We start from the raw sequence: 21,245 nt of genomic DNA, 5'->3' as shown, positions 1-21,245 counted from the left end.
ACGCTTTTTTCACTCTTTGCAGATTTAATGTTTTGCATATGTCTTTATTTCACTAACATGTAGGTACTTTAATCCCATTGATTTGTTATTCAGATGAATGGAGGGGATACTCTGCACGAAGGCCGAACCTCATCGAATATCCCCGAATTCGACCGAAGCAAGAAACCGATCCAAGATAGATTGCATCATTATGATAGGCGAGATAGTTCTGTCGCTGGAACTAATGTGGTAAGTTGAATGGGTCACCTTTATTTATATTGTCAGCATGAGGTCGTAAAAGCAGTTCCTTTGATTCGAAATGTTTCGTGCTATAAAAGCTAGAAATGTCTATGTATCCAATAAAAACAGCGCAGCGACAATAAGAACACCGGTTCCCAAAGTTGAAGTTTGATCGCACACAGAATCAGACTAGTGCAGGTGTAGAGAGCAGAGTAGGGCTTCTTTGGTTTCCGGATCTTTGAATTTGAATTTCCCGCCCACAAACTTGCGCATATTAAGTACATAGCGTTTTCTATTGGTTAGCTCATAGTGTACGAAGTAGGGAGGTTCAATGAGTTTCTCTACGTTTGTGTCTGGGTCTATCATGAGGAATGGTTGTTGTCCGCCTGTACGCAGGGGCTCCGAGTAGGGGACTAGTATAATTACACGTGAGTACAGGTGTAGAGGAGTCTGGCTGAGGGACTATAAACAGAGAGTAGATCAGCGTCTAGTCCAAATTTCCAAATTTCCTCTAGTCCAAATTTCCTCACGCTTTATCAATAGCGAAGGTGAGTGCGAAGGGCATCCCACGCGGAAAGTTTTGGTGCCAAAACCAGTTGCCCTCAAAGTATCATTCTAAAGCTGATTGAGAGGCCGACGACAAACGCCGACCCCATCTGAACATGGGAAAAGGCGAAGAAGAAGAAGAAGAAGAAGAAAGAAGTACAGGTGTAGAGAGTAAATAAGTGTAGAGTGAGGGACCACTTACACGTGATATACACATAAAGTAAAACACGTGAAAGTTAGAAAGCACATGTTCTGTAGCTTGACCTAGGAATTAACATCTTTTCACACGATCATCGGAATTTCCGTAATATCAACATTCGACTTTACTTCATTTAAACTCAAGTTTGGTCTAACTTTGCACGTTTTACTTCAGTTGACCTCAATCAAACCTTAGGTTGATCCAAAACCTTTTTCTGGGTTTCCCCCCATTTTATTTTGAATTTCACATTGAATCAGTTAATTGCTCGAAAAGACCTTTTTAGCTCAACATATGGCTTACAGCTTAGTTTCTTGCTTTGAAATCAAGTCAATATGGCGCTCTTCTACTGATGCACCCAGTAGAAGAGTAGGAATTAACATCTTTTCACACGATCATCGGAATTTCCGTAATATCAACATTCGACTTTACTTCATTTAAACTCAAGTTTGGTCTAATTTTGCACGTTTTACTTCAGTTGACCTCAATCAAACCTTAGGTTGGTCCAAGACCTTTTTCTGGGTTTCCCCCCCATTTTATTTTGAATTTCACATTGGATCAGTTAATTGCTCGAAAAGACCTTTTTAGCTCAACATAATTATGGCTTACAGCTTAGTTTCTTGCTTTGAAATCAAGTCAATATGGCGCACTTCTACTGATGCACCCAGTAGAAGAGCGATAGAACCTCGGCCCCACCGGGAATCGAACCCGGACCTCCTGCATAAAAGGATCAAACCTCTGGGAAAATAGAAAGTAAAAAAAAAAATGGGGAGAACCATGGTTTGTAAAGTTCCTAAATTTCCACTTGTTATCCGTCGATAATCGGATTTGCTATCTCACACGCAAACACCATGTAGTGGTTTTCACTACGGCTTCCCAGGCATGTGTTGCGGGTTGCATATGTGTTTAGTTTACTCCTGGTCACGAGTCAGATATCTCTTGTGATAAGTTTGATATATTCTGTGTCATGATATGGGTAAAATGTTCATCATAACATTCATTTCCTATCGGATAAACATCATATTCTGGACTGTGGTGAGTTTGAATTTTCTCCATATGTACGTATGTAGTGTAGGTATAGCTTTAAACCACATAGGGCAGATAATTGCCATGAAGTAATACTAAATCCGTCCTGAGATACATACACAAAAAAAGCAGATACCTATGTAATTATAATCATGTCTGTCATAAATGTTGTTCTCGGATGAACGCATTAAGTTTCATGTTTTGACTTGGACTGGAACTACCAAGCTTCAGATTCAAAGTTCACAATGCCAACCACCACACCACTGAGGTTGGCTTGATACCTCTAGTTTAGACCATAGATCAGGGGCGGAAGTAAAATTCTGATCTTCCTACAAATTCAGGGAGGGACTTAAGATGAAATCGTAAAAATCTTGACGAAAATTTATCCAGAGGCCAGAGGTCGAAACAAAATTCTCACCTAACATCAAAACCAATCAGGAACTTAAAAAAAAAAAATATAATAATAATAAATACCTAAATAAATAAATAAAATAATAATAAGTGAATTGAATTCTTCACTCAGAACTTTCAAGCAGGAATAAAATGGATTCTCCCCAAAATGTCCACAGGGCCCAGGACTAACAGGACTGAAGAACCTGGGCAACACCTGCTACATCAACTCCATCCTCCAGTGCCTTAGCAACACGTCTCCCCTGCGCGAGTATTTCGTGACCGAGTTCAAACGCTCCATGACCGCCGCCTACAGTAAGACCAGTGGGAAGCTGGCTGAGGAGTTTCAGCTTATATTCAATATGCTCTGGGCGGGGGACTCACGATACTTCTCACCGCAGAAATTCAAGGTAAAACACGAGTTAGTGGGTAAATTCAAGGTAAAAGTAGATAAAAGATTAGGTAAATTCAAGGTAAAACATAAGGAGGTAAAGTAGATCCAAGGTAAAAGAGAAGATAAATTCAAGCATAAGAAATGCACAGAAACGAGTACCGGATGAGTTATTCAAGTCTTCAAAAGAAGGTCGTGAATACCATATAGAGTACTCATGTCAGGACTGTCAGGAGTGAAATGTTGAGTGAGGGTCATATATGGTACTCATGTCGTGAAAGAAAAGTTCGCTGAGGTTCACATATAGTACTCAGGGGCTCAAAGTGTTAACTGTTGGGATTATAAGATTCAGAACCGCAGTCCCCTTGGTTATCAATCGAATCACTAATGCCTTATGCCTGCGACTCACGCTCAATAACCAAGGTCTGACAGACCGTGGAGGACTCTTCCAGACAGCAAAGTAATATAAGTCCAGCTCAATTGTTAGATGCGCTGAGGGTCACATATGGTACTCAGGGGCTCAAAGTGTTCGTCAATTTTGAGGGGCTCTTTCAGACAGCAAAGTAATATAAGTCCAGCTCAATTGTTAGATTAATGAATATTTCTGAACTTTATTGTTCATCGTTTATAATATTGGGCGATGTCTCGTAAGATGGCGTTCCTCTCATTGGTGAGTCGAATACAGAACTCTTCCCGTACATGTTTGATTTCCTGGGCTAGTTTCTCCGCGAAATATTTGTACAGGATTCGTTTACACTTCTGATAGCACGCCCGGTTAGTCTGAGCTATAATACGGGTCCTATTGGTTCGCAGCTCGGTTTCCAAGGCCTGACTCAGGGCGAGGTTCTCACGTTTTATTTTCTCGTTAAGCTTATCGAAGATATACTCGTTCTCTCTGTTCAACTTGTAAACCACTTCCACCTCAACCTCGTGCTGATCGTAAGAGTGCTGATGTCTGAAAATAAAAACACAAAATACCGCCATGTGGTGTCGCTGGTTTTTCGAAAATTTTACCTTCTTTAGGGAAATGTAGAGGCTCAAAATGACTTTTGGGTGAAATGTTGAGACTCTAGAGACCGAAATGACTCACCGAATATGAAGGCCACACTTTGACTCACATTTCAAGTTAATCCGATTGAATTACCCAATCTGGATGGTTAACTTGTAAACCACTTCCACCTCAACCTCGTGCTGATCGTAAGAGTGCTGATGTCTGAAAATAAAAACCGCCATGTGGTGTCGCTTGATCGACTTGGTTTTTCGTGAATTTTACCTTCTTTAGGGAAATGTAGAGGCTCAAAATGACTTTTGGGTGAAATGTTGAGACTCTAGAGACTGAAATGACTAACCGAATATGAGGGCCACACTTTGACTCACATCTCACATTTCAAGTTAATCCGATTGAATTACCCAATCTGGATGGTTGATTTCAAACTTTGGATTCATATTAAACCATCAGAATGTTTGAATCAAACGTCTCACCTTTAAGGTTACCTCAAAGTGTGGCCTCTGACATTTGTCCTCAAGACAGAACCAGAGGGAGAGACAGATCCACTTACCTCTGAAGTAGATCAGCGATAAACTGGCTCTGTCGCAACTCCTTGTACTTAATTATATAAATAAAAAATATAAATGAATAAAAAAATGGAATACAAGAAAGTTGAGTCATTCAATGCTTATTTGATTTAAATTTTTTAACAATTTTTTAAATGGAAATGTGTTAGAGAGAACTGTTACAATGGAAGTCTTATCAAATCAAAGAGAGAAATAGGAGAAAGCCAGCCTTTCCCAAAACCTTATCTTAGCGAGGCAATCACCCTGACCTTATCTTGGGATAAAGATGACTCCGCGCAGGAATCGGACCCTGCGCATGCATTCAATAATGGTTTTTGCTATTGTACTGCAGCCTCCGTAATCTTTGAGCATGTGCAGGGATTAACAAACAGTTTGACCTGAACCTATAAACCCGTGTGTAAGAATTCTCTTGGTCAGTTCCTATGACCACTGTAGGCGCAATAGAGACCGTTTCCAATTGTGGGTTTCATCCGATTTTTTTTTCAAATGTCCTGTAGGCAATGTAATTCAAGTGAGAGTGTTCCCACTACATACGACACGATTTTTTTTCCGAACGACAAGTGGGAATGGGCTTTTACCCGGCACTTGTTCTAGTGTTCACTGAGTAACAAATTTAGTACTAAGTCACCAAATAGTTTGAGCCCTGGAGGACGTTGATCAGTGTCGACCGTGTCAAATGCTTTGGAAGAGTCTGGCAGTTGGGAAATGTTTGATGATGATGGCCACAGGTCTGGATGAATGATTCTGCGTTGACTTTCAGTGAGGTCGATGTCACCTTGAAATGATTTTAGAAACATGTTTGAATACCGGGTGTTTTAGTTTGTTGGGAACGACGCTATACAGGGTGTCCAAAAATAAACAAGACATTCGAATGTCTTGTTTATTTTTGGACACCCTATATTGGTAGTAGAGTATGAAAAAGTGTCCCTCTTCGGTGAATTTTTGATTTTAGCAGTAGGACTGTAGCTATTACAACTCTAATATTACACTGAATGAACTTGGTCTATTCTCAGGCAATAACATTATTTTAATCTGCTCTCTTTTCCAGGTTCACAAGTGACGGGTGGTGTAGGAAAAAGCAAACGACTGTAGATTTTCCTGTGGATAATCTGAACATGTCTGAGTACACAGTGAATTCTGAATCTCGGGATGTTAGATACGACCTGTATGCTGTTAGTAATCACTATGGTACAATGGAGAGTGGTCACTATACAGCATACTGTAGAAATAATTACAAGTGAGTTATTTAGATACGACCTGTAAGGTATGAGTTGCAAGTTTTAAATGGAAGATTATTCATTTAGTTTGTCTTGTCCATGTAACTTTCCAACCGTTTTTCTAATTTTCATGAAATTTGTAGACATGTTCCAAACAAAGGATTTTTCCCAAGTGAAATAAATTCTGTTAGTCTCAATTTTTTTAATCAACCTCTCTTCTTCTGATTTGCAGGTGGTACAAATTCGATGACAGCGATGTGTCGGAAATCAGCGCAAGCAAAGTGAAATCCCCGGCCGCCTATATTCTATTCTACATGTCATGTCGGAAGTGAAACCTATAGCTTCTATTGTGCTTGGTGCTTACCCGTCCTGTGGTAGAGGTAGAATTGCATCTGCCTCGGTGTGGCATTATAGTGCGGCAAAGTGAAATCCCCGGCCGCCTATATTCTATTCTACATGTCATGTCGGAAGTGAAACCTATAGCTTCTATTGTGCTTGGTGCTTACTCGTCCTGTGGTAGAGGTAGAATTGCATCTCCCTCGGTGTGGCATTATAGTGCTTTAGGAACAAGTCATTGTGCCAATAGGATGTGAAGTTATCTTGGACACAAACATTGCTGAAGGTGTAATTTGCCCATCTCTGTGGCTGAATGGTCAAGATGCTGGGTTCGAATCCTGGCCAGGACGGAAATTTTCTAACCAAACTTTTCCGTTCTTGGATGGGCAAGGATGTAAAAGAATGTGCCTTGAAGCAGAGATGTGTAAGGTGTTGCCAAGTTGAACAATTATTTTTTTGGCAACGTCAGATTCCAAGTTACGAAAAACGGACTAAAAAGAGTCCCTTTGATAAAGCTGTAAGCTAGTATACCTTCTGAAGCAGTAGTTTAATTTTTTAGCCTGGCTAGTGTCTTGTAGTGAAGATATTGCCGTGTGTGAAAATTTCTTCATTTGTCGAATCCTAACCAACGTTAAATTGTTTATTATTATATGGCTGTGATATTAAAGTGTTTATTGTAAAAAAAAAGATTATATATTATAATTGGATAAATTAATTTATTTTAAATATTACACGTACTACATTATTTTCGAAATTGATTACTTGTGTCTTATGCTTTTCTCTCTCTCTCTCTCTCTCTCTCTCTCTCTCTCTCTCTCTCTCTTTAAATAGTCATCATCATCATCAAATCTTAAGTCGTTCCTATGGGTCGGCTGTGTACAAAGCCTCTCCACCATATTCTATCATTATATTTCTGATGAATATTGATGGTGTTTGGATTTTGTCCTCTTTTAGATATGTCTCTATTGATCATATATATTATCCTTCCACCGCAATCGCGGTTCTCGTAAGCGCTAAGTCGCGGGTTTGACTCCCGCCCGGACGAGCTTTATCCTAAACAGATAAGGTAGGTTTTCCGGACGGCTGGCGTCAAACCTTAGATTTCGGGACGATAAGACCTTACATTACATAGCAGTTACAGTTCCCTCTATCAAAGATCAAACATCTCTTTCTTGTTTTTGTTTTAACCTAAATACGAGTTTTTGCATTTTATCTATGCCGATGGCGTTATGAGTTATGGATCTTTTTATAACTTAGTTGTAACTGTGCGTATAGTGCGGCCTATTGTGTGTGTTTTTTCTTCTAAATTGTTACCTAGTTTCTGTTAAATTATTACCCGTGTATTTGACAAAGAGTCAACCATCCAGATGGGCATAAAAGGCTAGTGGGATACCCACTCGGTCAAGGAGGTTGCTACTATGGTTCGATAGAAGAGGAAGAGCTCCTTCAGAAGGACCCTGCCAAAAAAGAAAAACACCACGACCGTAAAATTTCACGAAGTAGTTGGAAAATGCCAGTAAAGCGGATTCGTTCTCAGAAGGGCTGTTTGAAATTCTGGTTCTTCTATCCTGCCTTCCTTCTCTCTTCCCTTTCGGTAGGTACGATAAGAATAAGACCTTAGCAGTTACAGTTCCAGCTATCAAAATGGGGAGAACCATAGTTTGTAAAGTTCCTAAATTTCCACTTGTTATCCGTCGATAATCGGATTTGCTATCACACGTGAATTTCCCGCCCACAAACTTGCGCATATTAAGTACATAGCGTTTTCTATTGGTTAGCTCGTAGTGTACGAAGTAGGGAGGTTCAATAAGTTTCTCTAGGTTTGTGTCTGGGTCTATCATGAGGAATGGTTGTTGTCCGCCTGTACGCAGCGGCTCCACACGTAGTGTTTGTCCTGTCTCTAGGAACACAATGGGGAATGGCAGCAACTCTTCAGGATAATATACACCATCAGGGGCTCTACACGTAGTGTTTGTCCTGTCTCTAGGAACACAATGGGGAATGGTAGCAACTCTTCAGGATAATATACACCACGTGGTCTGACCTCCTCCTTCACTTTGACTACCTTGAGATCATAACCACGCTTCCCGGTCTCGGGATCTCGCACGATTTTCACCTCGATTTCAATTTCCCGGAATCGGACGTCTATCGTGTCATTCAGATGGAGTGAACAATTCCCGGAATCAGCCGGGAAATCATCGATATGGAATGAAAACGGTGGTTGAGCAACAGGCGGTGGTGCGGCTTTCTTCTTACCTTTCCCTTTCTTTTTACCCATACTGCCGGACGTCTATCGTGTCATTCAGATGGAGTGAACAATTCCCGGAATCAGCCGGGAAATCATCGATATGGAATGAAAACGGTGGTTGAGTGACAGGCGGTGGTGCGGCTTTCTTCTTACCTTTCCCTTTCTTTTTACCCATACTGACGTGTCATTCAGATGGAGTGAACAATTCCCGGAATCAGCCGGGAAATCATCGATATGGAATGAAAACGGTGGTTGAGCAACAGGCGGTAGTGCGGCTTTCTTCTTACCTTTCCCTTTCTTTTTACCCATACTGCGTCCCTGGCGTTGTATTCTGCCCCTGAGGGTTTTTACTTTGTCTTTGTTTCTATCCTATGCTCAGAGTTTTCTACGGTGTCTCTGTTTCTATATTATGCTGTGTTGATCTTACCTCTATTTTCTAGTTATTGGTGTGTTTCCATTGCATCTGTTTCTGTTTGATTTGTGACATTAATGTTTGTACTGTTCTGAAATTTTGTGCAAAGAAAAACTAGTACAGCCTGTGATTACACGATGTATTGTTACCATTGAAAAGGTTTTTTAACCACTAAAAATATATTGGGGAGAAAAAAAAAAAGATATACTTATACTCACCAATATTTTCGTTTGTATGATACAATAAATAAGTAGGTAGGTAATTGGTGTTTTTTCTTCGTTCTTTTTTTGGTTATTAAAATCCATTAACATAATTTATTTTTCTCCTGCTGATAGGAAGAGGTTGGCAAAATGAAACGTACATTCCGTGGCTATGAACAACAGGACTCGCATGAATTCCTTACCATCCTCATAGACACTCTACATGAAGATCTGAAAATCTAAAAACATGATGTAAACAAGATGGCGCCAACATGGGTTGCGTTATGGGGATCAGGATTCGATGCGAAATCTCCCTAATTTTTTGACAAAAATAGGCTACATGAAAAACACCTACATACATTTGCATTTTGCAAATGAAATCAGCCCTCAAAATTCTCAAAAATTACTTGCAAGATAAAAGAAACTGAAAGAATAGAATGTGTAAATATTAAATGGCTCTTTCTGAAATTTGTGGTTTAGGGAACAATTTATTAGACAAACGAAAACCATATCAGGTAACTATGTTATTCATTCATTCCTTTTAGTTTCTATGTGTCAGGTGTAATGTGTAAAATTCATAAACAATCTGAATGATATTTCCTTTAAAGGTGATGCTGCCTCTTAACTGAAATGTTTTCCAGACGGTTAAAGATAAGATACACAGCTGCATGTGCTTGCTATTAAGGATTTTCATACCTCTCTTGCTTAGGTTTTTGAATCCTTAATTTTCTAATCGAGAGAAAGGTAAAAGCAATCTCCTGAATACATCAATGTAGGTCAACAAATTTTAACTGGGGAACATCTGAATATTTTCCTAAATCTGAATGGAAACTTATCTCTGATGCAATGGCAATTATTAGTGCAACAATCCATTCTACTGCAATGAGTTACCTTTGGGCATAACTGAATCATATCAATGAGAGTAATTATCTTTACCACTCATACCTCTTACATGTAGTTTTATTATGAGGTGGCAATTTTGAAAAATATGAAATGTTTTCATGGGTTGTTATCTTTGATCACAAGTTGCAAGAGAAAAAAAAGCCAAGGATATTCCCGTGATTTTCTATTCAAGGATATTCCCGTGATTTTCTCAACACTATTCATAGCTCATCAATATTCAAAAGTCATTGTACTTGGTGATGCATCATTATTCATGTAGGTACATATTAGTGTTGTGTGTGGATCTCATTAATTAAATCAACAGGAATATAAACTGGAAAATTTTCTGTGTAGGTATTCACATAAGCACCTACCTATCTCTATTCTATTTGTGTTTAATCCCAGGGCTACAAACATCAGTTACTAATATGTAAATTTTGCTAGACTAAATCAAAGAACTTATTTTCAGCCTGATTTTGAACGTAGTGTTCAACTGACTTGGTCAATCTATATTTTTCAATTCCTTCTGGAAACACCCAGTAACATTTCCAACGAGTTATTGACTAACCCATCTGATTGGCTAATTATAATCTAAAGTTTAATTAAAATCAATCAATTAGATTGCATCACATGTTTAACTTGAACAATGATACATTCCTGAAAGATAATTTACTAATTTTCCACTCATATTTTGCAAAAGTTTGATAACAACTATCATTCTGGTTATGCAATATGTTTTTTTTTTCCCCCTCAAATAGACTAGAGGCCTGCTTACTAGGTATGTACCTAAGGTACTGGGTTAGGCTATTCCAAGACCTGGAAAGAGAGAGAAAAATAAATGAAGGCCCTTGTTTACCTCTCATCCAGACCAAACAAACAGATAATGCACAGATAGAGATAACTAGAATGCTTGATATGCACCATGTAATCAACAAGGAAAAAATTAAAAAATAAACATATAAATTTATACATACAGGGATAGTAGGTACCTACTGCATCAATCATTGGTATCCATGTACCTAGTGGATAATCTATGAACTGTTAATTTTTTTAGCCCTTCATTGTCTGAAATAATATTTAAAATAATAGGTAAGTGGTAGCCTGTGATTAGATGTTTCCAAACATTCTGAATACCTTCCAAAATGTTTTTCAGTAGGTATTATGAAACCCTTTGTAAATATTTTCAATCATTAAAAGAAACCTTCAGAAATGTTTTCAAGCATTAAAAAAACCTTCCAAAGTGTTTTCAAGCATTTTAAAAAATAAGCATGTTATTGAGATTAAATTATTTGTAGCCAGATAGCGGGTAGTATGTTCGTCTCATAAATCCTATACAAGTGTCAACATGCTGCCTGAGATTATGTTACACGGAAATTTTTTGGCACTTCTTAGTTTTATTATTTAACAATCAGTGGTGTATCCTGTGGGAGGAGGGTCTGTGTTGGAACAAACAGTGGGGAGTTCAGTGGTGTAGTTTGTGTTTGGGAGAGACAAGAGGCAATGTTGAGACAAACCATAGCATGTTACTTACCTATAGAAAAAATAGTGTTTTGTTTTGAGGGGTTGCCTTGTCTTCTGGTATTTATACTGTCACTACCCAACTTAAGTGGTGTAGTCGTTAGCATGGTGGGCTTTGGTGGGTGGTTTGATAAAACTGAAAAGTCTTTAAAAATAAGAATAATAATGAAAATGAATTGGTGGGTCACTAGCAAACCAGTATTCTAACTGATAACAGTTTTCATGGCCTGCAGTTTGTTTACAACAACTCTTATCGTCCCGAAATCGAAGAGAGAAGGAAGACAGGATAGGAGAAAGCCAGCCGTTCCGAGAACGAACATTATCCCCCATCAGGATAAAATTCGCCCCGGGCGGGAATCGAACCCGCGGCCTAGCGCTTACAAGGCAGACGCACTACCAACTAAGCTAACTAGTAACTAGGCTGGCTTATCAAAGATCAAACATCTTGAAAGAAATCGGAGAATCGTGTTTTTTGCCGGTTGTTCTGACCGCCAGTTTAAGGCTTCACTTTTCACATGGCTGAGACTATCCTGTAATCTCACCCTCCTTGAAAAATCCCCGATTTTCCAGGTTTACCAACATTTGAAAAAATAACGGTTTAAAAATCTCTAATCAACCAATCAGAAGACGGGAAGTCATGTAATCAAATGATTTCATTGGCTGATCCGATGATCAGTCTTGATCATTTAAAAAAAATCAACTCCCATCTTTTTTCAGTTGGCCCAACTGCCAGTAGTTCAAGAATTTTCTCCTGTACTATCCTGTAATCTCACCCTCCTTGAAAAATCCCCGATTTTCCAGGTTTACCAACATTTGAAAAAATAACGGTTTAAAAATCTCTAACCAACCAATCAAAAGACGGAAAGTCATGTAAACAAATGATTTCATTGGCTGATCCGATGATCAGTCTTGATCATTTGAAAAAAATCAACTCCCATCTTTTTTCAGTTGGCCCAACTGCCAGTAGTTCAAGAATTTTCTCCTGTGAATTTTTTGACAAAAATAGGCTACATGAAAAACACCTACATACATTTGCATTTTGCAAATGAAATCAGCCCTCAAAATTCTCAAAAATTACTTGCAAGATAAAAGAAACTGAAAGAATAGAATGTGTAAATATTAAATGGCTCTTTCTGAAATTTGTGGTTTAGGGAACAATTTATTAGACAAACGAAAACCATATCAGGTAACTATGTTATTCATTCATTCCTTTTAGTTTCTATGTGTCAGGTGTAATGTGTAAAATTCATAAACAATCTGAATGATATTTCCTTTAAAGGTGATGCTGCCTCTTAACTGAAATGTTTTCCAGACGGTTAAAGATAAGATACACAGCTGCATGTGCTTGCTATTAAGGATTTTCATACCTCTCTTGCTTAGGTTTTTGAATCCTTAATTTTCTATAACTGATGATACTATTCATTTCTTATTTTATTTATTCAAGGTCAACCTGGACGCCATTTTGAAATGTTCCTCGGAGTCAGGAGGGGGAGGGGACTCGCTCAAGGAGGGGGGCGTGGCCTATGATCCCCCCGTCCCTCCCACCTCGTCCTCTCAGTCTTCAGTGTATTCAGTGCCCCCTTCAGGATCCAATGATCTGCATAACTTCCCCTATGATAGTAAGTACCAGGAGTTCAGTAAACTGTAGACCTTACTCAGACTCCTTTTCGGGATGAAAATTTCATAATAAAATGTCCTTTATGTGTTGAACATTTTCATTAAATAGTCTAATAGATAGAGGAGGTCCACCTTGCATTAATTTGAACAAGCGATTTTTTTTTTTTTCATAGGATCGTTAGGTATGGTGGAGGAAGTGTCATACTAAAATCGAGACCTCGAGAGTTGAGGGAAGAACTTTCGGCGGCGGAAAAACCGCCAGAAAACGGCCGAAATTTCGCACTTTTTTTCAGTGTTTCGCTTATAACTCCTTAACCGTGCGTCCTATGCAATTTTTGATAGGAATTAAAATTAAAGTACACAAAATTTACCATATGAATTTCCCACAAACTTTACTACCTAACGATCCTATGAGGTATATATTAGTGTTGTGTGTGGATCTCATTAATTAAATCAACAGGAATATAAACTGGAAAATTTTCTGTGTAGGTATTCACATAAGTACCTACCTATCTCTATTCTATTTGTCTTTAATCCCAGGGCTACAAACATGAGTTACTAATATGTAAATTTTGCTAGACTAAATCAAAGAACTTATTTTCAGCCTGATTTTGAACTTAGTGTTCAACTGACTTGATCAATCTATATTTATTTTTTCAAATCCTTCTGGAAACACTTAGTAACATTTCCAACGAGTTATTGACTAACCCATCTGATTGGCTAATTATAATCTAAAGTTTAATTAAAATCAATCAATTACTTAGATTGCATCACATGTTTAACTTGAACAATGATACATTCCTGAAAGATAGTTTACTAATTTTCCACTCATATTTTGCAAAAGTTTGATAACAACCATCATTCTGGTTATGCAATATGTTTTTTTTTCTCTCTACTTTCGGCGGCGGAAAAACCGCCAGAAAACGGCCGAAATTTCGCACTTTTTTCAGTGTTTCGCTTGTAACTCCTAAACCGTGCGTCCTACGCAATTTTTGATAGGAATTAAAATTAAAGTACACAAAATTTCCCACATGAATTTCCCACAAACTTTACTACCTAACGATCCTATGAAAAAAAAAATCGCTTGTTCTAATTAATGCAAGGTGTTAAAATCCTCTATCTATTAGACTAAAAGTCTCTCTCTCCTCAAATAGACTAGAGGCCTGCTTACTAGGTATGTACCTAAGGTACTGGGTTAGGCTATTCCAAGACCTGGAAAGAGAGAAAAATAAATGATAAAAAGCCTAGCAACCCAAAGATCTGACCTAGTGATGTCATAGAAGAAGACTAATGAAAGCTGCCAAGTGCAGTCTTGTTAAGGCCCTTGTTTACCTCTCATCCAGACCCAAACAAACAGATAATGCACAGATAGAGATAACTAGAATGCTTGATATGTACCATGTAATCAACAAGGAAAAAATTAAAAAATAAACATATAAATTTATACATACAGGTATAGTAGGTACCTACTGCATCAATCATTGGTATCCATATACCCAGTGGATAATCTATGAACTGTTAATTTTTTTAGCCCTTCATTGTCTGAAATAATATTTAAAATAATAGGAAAGTGGTAGCCTGTGATTAGATGTTTCCAAACATTCTGAAAACCTTCCAAAATGTTTTTCAGTAGGTATTATGAAACCCTTTGTAAATATTTTCAATCATGAAAAGAAACCTTCAGAAATGTTTTCAAGCATTAAAAAAACCTTCCAAAGTGTTTTCAAGCATTTTAGAAAATAAGCATGTTATTGAGATTAAATTATTTGTAGCCAAATAGCAGGTAGCATGTTCGTCTCATAAATCCTATACAAGTGTCAACATGCTGCCTGAGATTATGTTACACGGAAATTTTTTGGCACTTCTCAGTTTTATTATTTAACAATCAGTAGTGTATCCTGTGGGAGGAGGGTCTGTGTTGGAACAAACACCGGGAGTTCAGTGGTGTAGTTTGTGTTTGGGAGAGACAAGAGGCAATGTTGAGACAAACCAATGAATCGTTCGAGAGTTATCGTGGATCAAACATACAGACAATCTCAATGTAAAACCGTCAAAGCTTGGACCTCATATCTTTCGGTCAGTAAGTATAGGTACTAAACAACTGAAAAAAAGGCCCCGACTGAACTCCCAAAGGCCCGATAAAGATTGACATCATATTGGGAAATTTTCCTTCATGTGTTGAAGATTTTTGCGAAATTTCTTCAAATATTTTTTTTTTTCTTCTTCTTTTTTCTAATCTCTTAATTAATGAAGAAGATCTAACGAGACTCATTTAGGATGGGAAAATGTACCTCACTGAGAGTTGTCAGGTTCTCACACTCCGTGTTTATATTCACAGGTAGTTTCATCGACAATCTTGCCTCCTCCTCGTCACCTCTACTCTACTATCCCTCCTCCTCCTCATCTGATCCTACCCCTGGAGTATACAGCGAGAGGAGCACCCTATACCCATCTAGCTCAGTGGAAGAGACAAACCATAGCATGTTACTTACCTATAGAAAAATAGTGTCTTGTTTTGAGGGGTTGCCTTGTCTTCTGGTATTTATACTGTCACTCACTACCCAACTTAAGTGGTGTAGTCATTAGCATGGTGGGCTTTGGTGGGTGGTTTGATAAAACTGAAAAGTCTTTAAAAATAAGAATAATAATAATGAAAATGAATTGGTGGGTCACTAGCAAACCAGCATTCTAACTGATAACAGTTTTCATGACCTGGAGTTTGTTTACAACAATAAAGAGATCTCCTAAGGTGACATCTATAATTCTATGATAATGCAGATTCTAAGAAAATATTATTACAATGGAAAATTCCATTTTCCCCACACTCTGTTTTTATAGGAAAAGATGGAGACAGACGTGTTCGGCTAAAAAAAAAAAAAAAAAAAAAAAAAAAAAAAAAGAGGGGGGGGGGAAAAACAAAAAAAAACCAAGTACCTAGAGATTTTTTCTCTTAGGTCTATGTGATCTGAATTTGTCGCTTCTCTCTACCTGCTCAATGCTCTATGCACTATGCTCTCTCTCTTTTTTAGCCCCTTACAAGCTTATACTCTCTACTTCTATGAAACTGGAAACTAATAATACCCTGTATCTTTCTGTAGGTACACATTCTTAGATGACTAAACTGGGTCAGTCATGTACCTACATACTTATCATACATTAACCCTGGTCAAGCTAATGGACCACTTTAAAATTTTCCACATTGGTCTGCTTGATTTGTTGTTATCAACGTCAGTAGTTCGTAGTGTTTCTTCGGTGTTAGAATTTGCATCTGGACGTTGGTGATTTGATTCCAAGACAGGTCATAAAAATTAGTGAAGTGTAATAATTTGGGGATCTACATTTTTTGTTGCAAAATTCTTCTTGATTTGTTAGGAAAAAGTTTCGCTTCTTCTTGTTTTGTTGAGATTTCTATCAAGCCAGTCCTGTCCTAGTTTTAACCTTTTGGGGCATTTTTACCATTTGATTTGTTTATTCATTTTACATTGGAAAGAAATAAATCATTAATGTTCACATTTTGTTATTTAGACACTCACATGGGTTAATAAACTAGACAACATTGTTGCTTCAGGTTGATGATGTGTGATTGTTATATTTTCTACGCATACTGGTCTAATTAATCAATTAATGAAATACTGGGTCACGTGTTGTACGTACTCATTTTTATTGTGTGGACCAATAGTTAGCATTTTTGATAGGTAGTACTGAAGTAAGAAGATATGAAAGGAAAAAAAAATTGAATTTTTTTCGTGACCATTCTCTTCCCTCTCTTCATCAGAGGTGGTATAAAAAAATTGGTCATTTTCGTTTTTTTCTGGCTTACTTACCACCCTACTCATTTCTCAGCTACTGTAAACTTAAGACTGTAAGCCACTAGTTGTTTTGCGATGTCTGATCTCCCTAAAATAATAATAACTTTTCTGGAGCGGGATGGATCTTTTGTACGTCTTATAGTATGTATGTACCTATGAATGATGTAGTGTAAGAGTTTACTGTCCTAGAGAGAGGAGGGAAGTGGCGTTTGTATACAGTATACACCCTGTATGGATTAATATATGAGTCCTATGCCAAAATATTTGGATATGACACTGAGCTCGTCTAGTGTTAACCCATGCTGTCAGCATCTCCCATGAATTTCGTTGTATAAAGGCTCTGTACTTTATTTATTTTAAATACTTAAGGATTTTTCATTGATTTATTGTAACACGATATGACCAACAAGATCTCATTTAGACTGCGGGGGTAAATTGACTTTTCAGTCTCATCCTAGCTGTTTATGAGGTTTATTCTATTTAGACAGGGGTGTAAAGGGACGTTCCTAAGCATAACGTGTTAATATCATATCGGTTTGGTTTGGTTTCAGGATGACAGTTGCTTTTCAGATATGGGATCTTACAGCAAGACCAAGTGGTCTACCAACACCGACAACAACTACAACTCAGAGGTATTTTATTTTCCTTGTCCATAAGAATGATCTGACGGTGGTGGAAGGTCAGCCTTTCTTGCTCCCACTGTCTGAGGCATAGGTCTGTCAGACCTATGTGGCGAAAAAAGCTTCCGATTCGACTTTCGAAAGCTTTTTTTTTCGTAAGGAAAAAAAAATCGTGTTTGTATAATGGAGCAGTCTCCGTGGTGGAGTGGGCTTGCACACCGGATATCTCAGTAAAAATGCAAATGTTAAAAGCCGGATATGAAAGCCTTAGCTGTTAAAACGACTGCTTCCTTCTTATAGTGTTTGAAAGCCCTTCGTATGATCTGAAATATAATCATGTGCCTTGTTTTCTACAATCATGTGCCTTGTTTTCTGCAATCATGTGCCTTGTTTTCTACAATCATGTGCCTTGTTTTCTACAATCATGTGCCTTGTTTTCTGCAATCATGTGCCTTGTTTTCTACGTGGAGTGGGCTTGCACACCGGATATCTCAGTAAAAATGCAAATGTTAAAAGCCGGATATGAAAGCCTTAGCTGTTAAAACGACTGCTTCCTTCTTATAGTGTTTGAAAGCCCTTCGTATGATCTGAAATATAATCATGTGCCTCGTTTTCTTCCACCAGAACGTGGACCAGGATAGCTCTCTACTAATCAACGACATCATCAACAAGCTCCTGGATGATGACCCTGGCTCCACGCCTAACGCCCCCACCTCCTCCCTCTGCCACGACCAGAGCACGACTGACTACTATGTTCCGCCCGGCGCTGCTTATAGAGGGGAAATAGACACCCTCGCCTCTCTCGCTCCCGAGGCCGAACTGCCCAATGAACAGCAACTGTCCTATGTGCTTGAACTGCTCCAGGCACAACAGATCAAGGTATGTGTGTCTTCCTTCTCCTTTTAAAATGAACTTCTGGAGCATGTTCCACAAAACCATGGGGCACTTCTCATGCCAAAAAATCTATCTTCTCTTCCGAAGTGACCATTTTCGGTCTCAACAGACCTAGTTGAAATGGAAGGAAATCGCCAATTTCTTCTTGTTCTTTCCTTGTTCTCATCTTTTTTTTCTTTTTATATCCCTTCTACTTTCATCCTATCTTTGGTTGGGTGGAAGATTACTGTCAGTAGAAAAAGTTCCCTCCGTGAATTTCTACTCTTTGGTATTACAAGATGAAAAGTAAAACCTCATTTTGTGTAACTGATGATACTATTCATTTCTTATTTTATTTATTCAAGGTCAACCTGGACGCCATTTTGAAATGTTCCTCGGAGTCAGGAGGGGGAGGGGACTCGCTCAAGGAGGGGGGCGTGGCCTATGATCCCCCCGTCCCTCCCACCTCGTCCTCTCAGTCTTCAGTGTATTCAGTGCCCCCTTCAGGATCCAATGATCTGCATAACTTCCCCTATGATAGTAAGTACCAGGAGTTCAGTAAACTGTAGACCTTACTCAGACTCCTTTTCGGGATGAAAATTTCATAATAAAATGTCCTTTATGTGTTGAACATTTTCATTAAATAGTCTAATAGATAGAGGAGGTCCACCTTGCATTAATTTGAACAAGCGACAATAGAGGGCACCCCCAAAAAAAAAAAAAAAAAAAAAAAAAAAAAAAAAAAAAAAGAACAGAGTGGAGTGGAGAGCAAAGAGCATACCTACCTAGAGATTTTTTCTCTTAGGTCTATGTGATCTGAATTTGTCACTTCTCTCTACCTGCTCGATGCTCTATGCACTATACTCTCACTCTGTTTTTAGCCCCTTACAGGTTATACTCCTCTACTTATATGAAACTGAGTGGAAACTAATAATACCCTGTATCTTTCTGTAGGTACACATTCTTAGATGACTAAACTGGGTCAGTCATGTACCTACATACTTATCATACATTAACCCTGGTCAAGCTAATGGACCACTTTAAAATTTTCCACATTGGTCTGCTTGATTTGTTGTTATCAACGTCAGTAGTTCGTAGTGTTTCTTCGGTGTTAGAATTTGCATCTGGACGTTGGTGATTTGAGTCCAAGACAGGTCATAAAAATTAGTGAAGTGTAATAATTTGGGGATCTACATTTTTTGTTGCAAAATTCTTCTTGATTTGTTAGGAAAAAGTTTCGCTTCTTCTTGTTTTGTTGAGATTTCTATCAAGCCAGTCCTGTCCTAGTTTTAACCTTTTGGGGCATTTTTACCATTTGATTTGTTTATTCATTTTACATTGGAAAGAAATAAATCATTAATGTTCACATTTTGTTATTTAGACACTCACATGGGTTAATAAACTAGACAACATTGTTGCTTCAGGTTGATGATGTGTGATTGTTATATTTTCTACGCATACTGGTCTAATTAATCAATTAATGAAATACTGGGTCACGTGTTGTACGTACTCATTTTTATTGTGTGGACCAATAGTTAGCATTTTTGATAGGTAGTACTGAAGTAAGAAGATATGAAAGGTGTACGTACTCATTTTTATTGTGTGGACCAATAGTTAGCATTTTTGATAGGTAGTACTGAAGTAAGAAGATATGAAAGGAAAAAAAAAAATTGAATTTTTTTCGTGACCATTCTCTTCCCTCTCTTCATCAGAGGTGGTATAAAAAAATTGGTCATTTTCGTTTTTTTCTGGCTTACTTACCACCCTACTCATTTCTCAGCTACTGTAAACTTAAGACTGTAAGCCACTAGTTGTTTTGCGATGTCTGATCTCCCTAAGAGGTGGTATAAAAAAATTGGTCATTTTCGTTTTTTTCTGGCTTACTTACCACCCTACTCATTTCTCAGCTACTGTAAACTTAAGACTATAAGCCACTAGTTGTTTTGCGATGTCTGATCTCCCTAAAATAATAATAATAACTTTTCTGGAGCGGGATGGATCTTTTGTACGTCTTATAGTATGTATGTACCTATGAATGATGTAGTGTAAGAGTTTACTGTCCTAGAGAGAGGAGGGAAGTGGCGTTTGTATACAGTATTATAGTATGTATGTACCTATGAATGATGTAGTGTAAGAGTTTACTGTCCTAGAGAGAGGAGGGAAGTGGCGTTTGTATACAGTATACGAGTACACCCTGTCGGGTTCGATTCCCGCCCGGGGCTGATTTTATCCTGATGGGATAATGTTCGTTCTCGGAACGGCTGGCTTTCTCCTATTGTATACACCCTGTATGGATTAATATATGAGTCCTATGCCAAAATATTTGGATATGACACTGAGCTCGTCTAGTGTTAACCCATGCTGTGACTAGTGGGTCTATTATCAGATAAAATGAAATGATATCATCCACTCGTGACGACATCGTCAGTCTACTATGTTGTACAATTATACAACGAAATCTCGTTACAACAAACGATTCAGGATTCAGCTCATTCAGCATCTCCCATGAATTTCGTTGTATAAAGGCTCTGTACTTTATTTATTTTAAATACTTAAGGATTTTTCATTGATTTATTGTAACACGATATGACCAACAAGATCTCATTTAGACTGCGGGGGTAAATTGACTTTTCAGTCTCATCCTAGCTGTTTATGAGGTTTATTCTATTTAGACAGGGGTGTAAAGGGACGTTCCTAAGCATAACGTGTTAATATCATATCCCAGTGCTGTGTCTGTGGTCACCCTGTCACATCTGTTCAACCTCAAACCCCCCATGAGGTAAGAACATCCTACATTTGTATAAACCCACTCTAAGGTTTGGGAACTTAGGGGATTTGTATAAGCTTAACCCAACTTTTAGGATTCCTAAGTCTTAGAGTGGACTTTGTATGGAGTTAAACTGATTTGGGAGGAATGTGTGAACATGTTTCAGTTTTCGTGGGTTCTAGATGCTACTGTTCCAGAAAAATAGAAATGGTAATTGTTAGTCATTAGTTCATTACGTAAACAGGAACAAAAAAGTTTGATTTAATGAAGTTTCAATTGTACGATTTGAATTGAACCTTCAGATCATTATTCGAAGATATTACCTACATACTCCAGATTTTCAGGATCCAAAAGTCCAGATTCTGATCCATCAGATCCGGATTTTTCTAGGGTTGCCGTATCG

At 38.1% G+C, this 21,245-nt stretch overlaps 2 protein-coding genes across 2 annotated transcripts in view; both read left to right on the top strand.

Annotated features, from left to right (window-relative positions):
- LOC103509344 (ubiquitin carboxyl-terminal hydrolase 31-like) overlaps positions 1-9,008 on the top strand; it is a 36,790-nt gene extending 27,782 nt beyond the window's left edge. The window contains exons 3-5 of the mRNA XM_017444155.2: positions 94-228; positions 2,557-2,787; positions 8,892-9,008. Coding sequence (XP_017299644.1) covers positions 94-228; positions 2,557-2,787; positions 8,892-8,999 — 474 coding nt within the window. The 3' untranslated portion in view covers positions 9,000-9,008. The remainder of the gene's footprint in view (positions 1-93; positions 229-2,556; positions 2,788-8,891) is intronic.
- Positions 9,009-12,161: 3,153 nt separating this feature from the next.
- Positions 12,162-21,245, top strand: part of LOC113467506 (probable serine/threonine-protein kinase pats1) — an 18,421-nt gene continuing 9,337 nt past the window's right edge. The window contains exons 1-4 of the mRNA XM_026823719.1: positions 12,162-12,342; positions 17,134-17,214; positions 17,827-18,081; positions 18,441-18,615. Coding sequence (XP_026679520.1) covers positions 12,280-12,342; positions 17,134-17,214; positions 17,827-18,081; positions 18,441-18,615 — 574 coding nt within the window. The 5' untranslated portion in view covers positions 12,162-12,279. The remainder of the gene's footprint in view (positions 12,343-17,133; positions 17,215-17,826; positions 18,082-18,440; positions 18,616-21,245) is intronic.

This window comes from Diaphorina citri, unplaced genomic scaffold, assembly GCF_000475195.1.
Source record: "Diaphorina citri unplaced genomic scaffold, Diaci psyllid genome assembly version 1.1 scaffold489, whole genome shotgun sequence".
NCBI classification, from domain to species: Eukaryota; Metazoa; Arthropoda; class Insecta; order Hemiptera; family Psyllidae; genus Diaphorina; species Diaphorina citri.
Note: the sequence above shows the minus strand (reverse complement) of the source record. Positions and strands in the feature narration are given on the sequence as shown.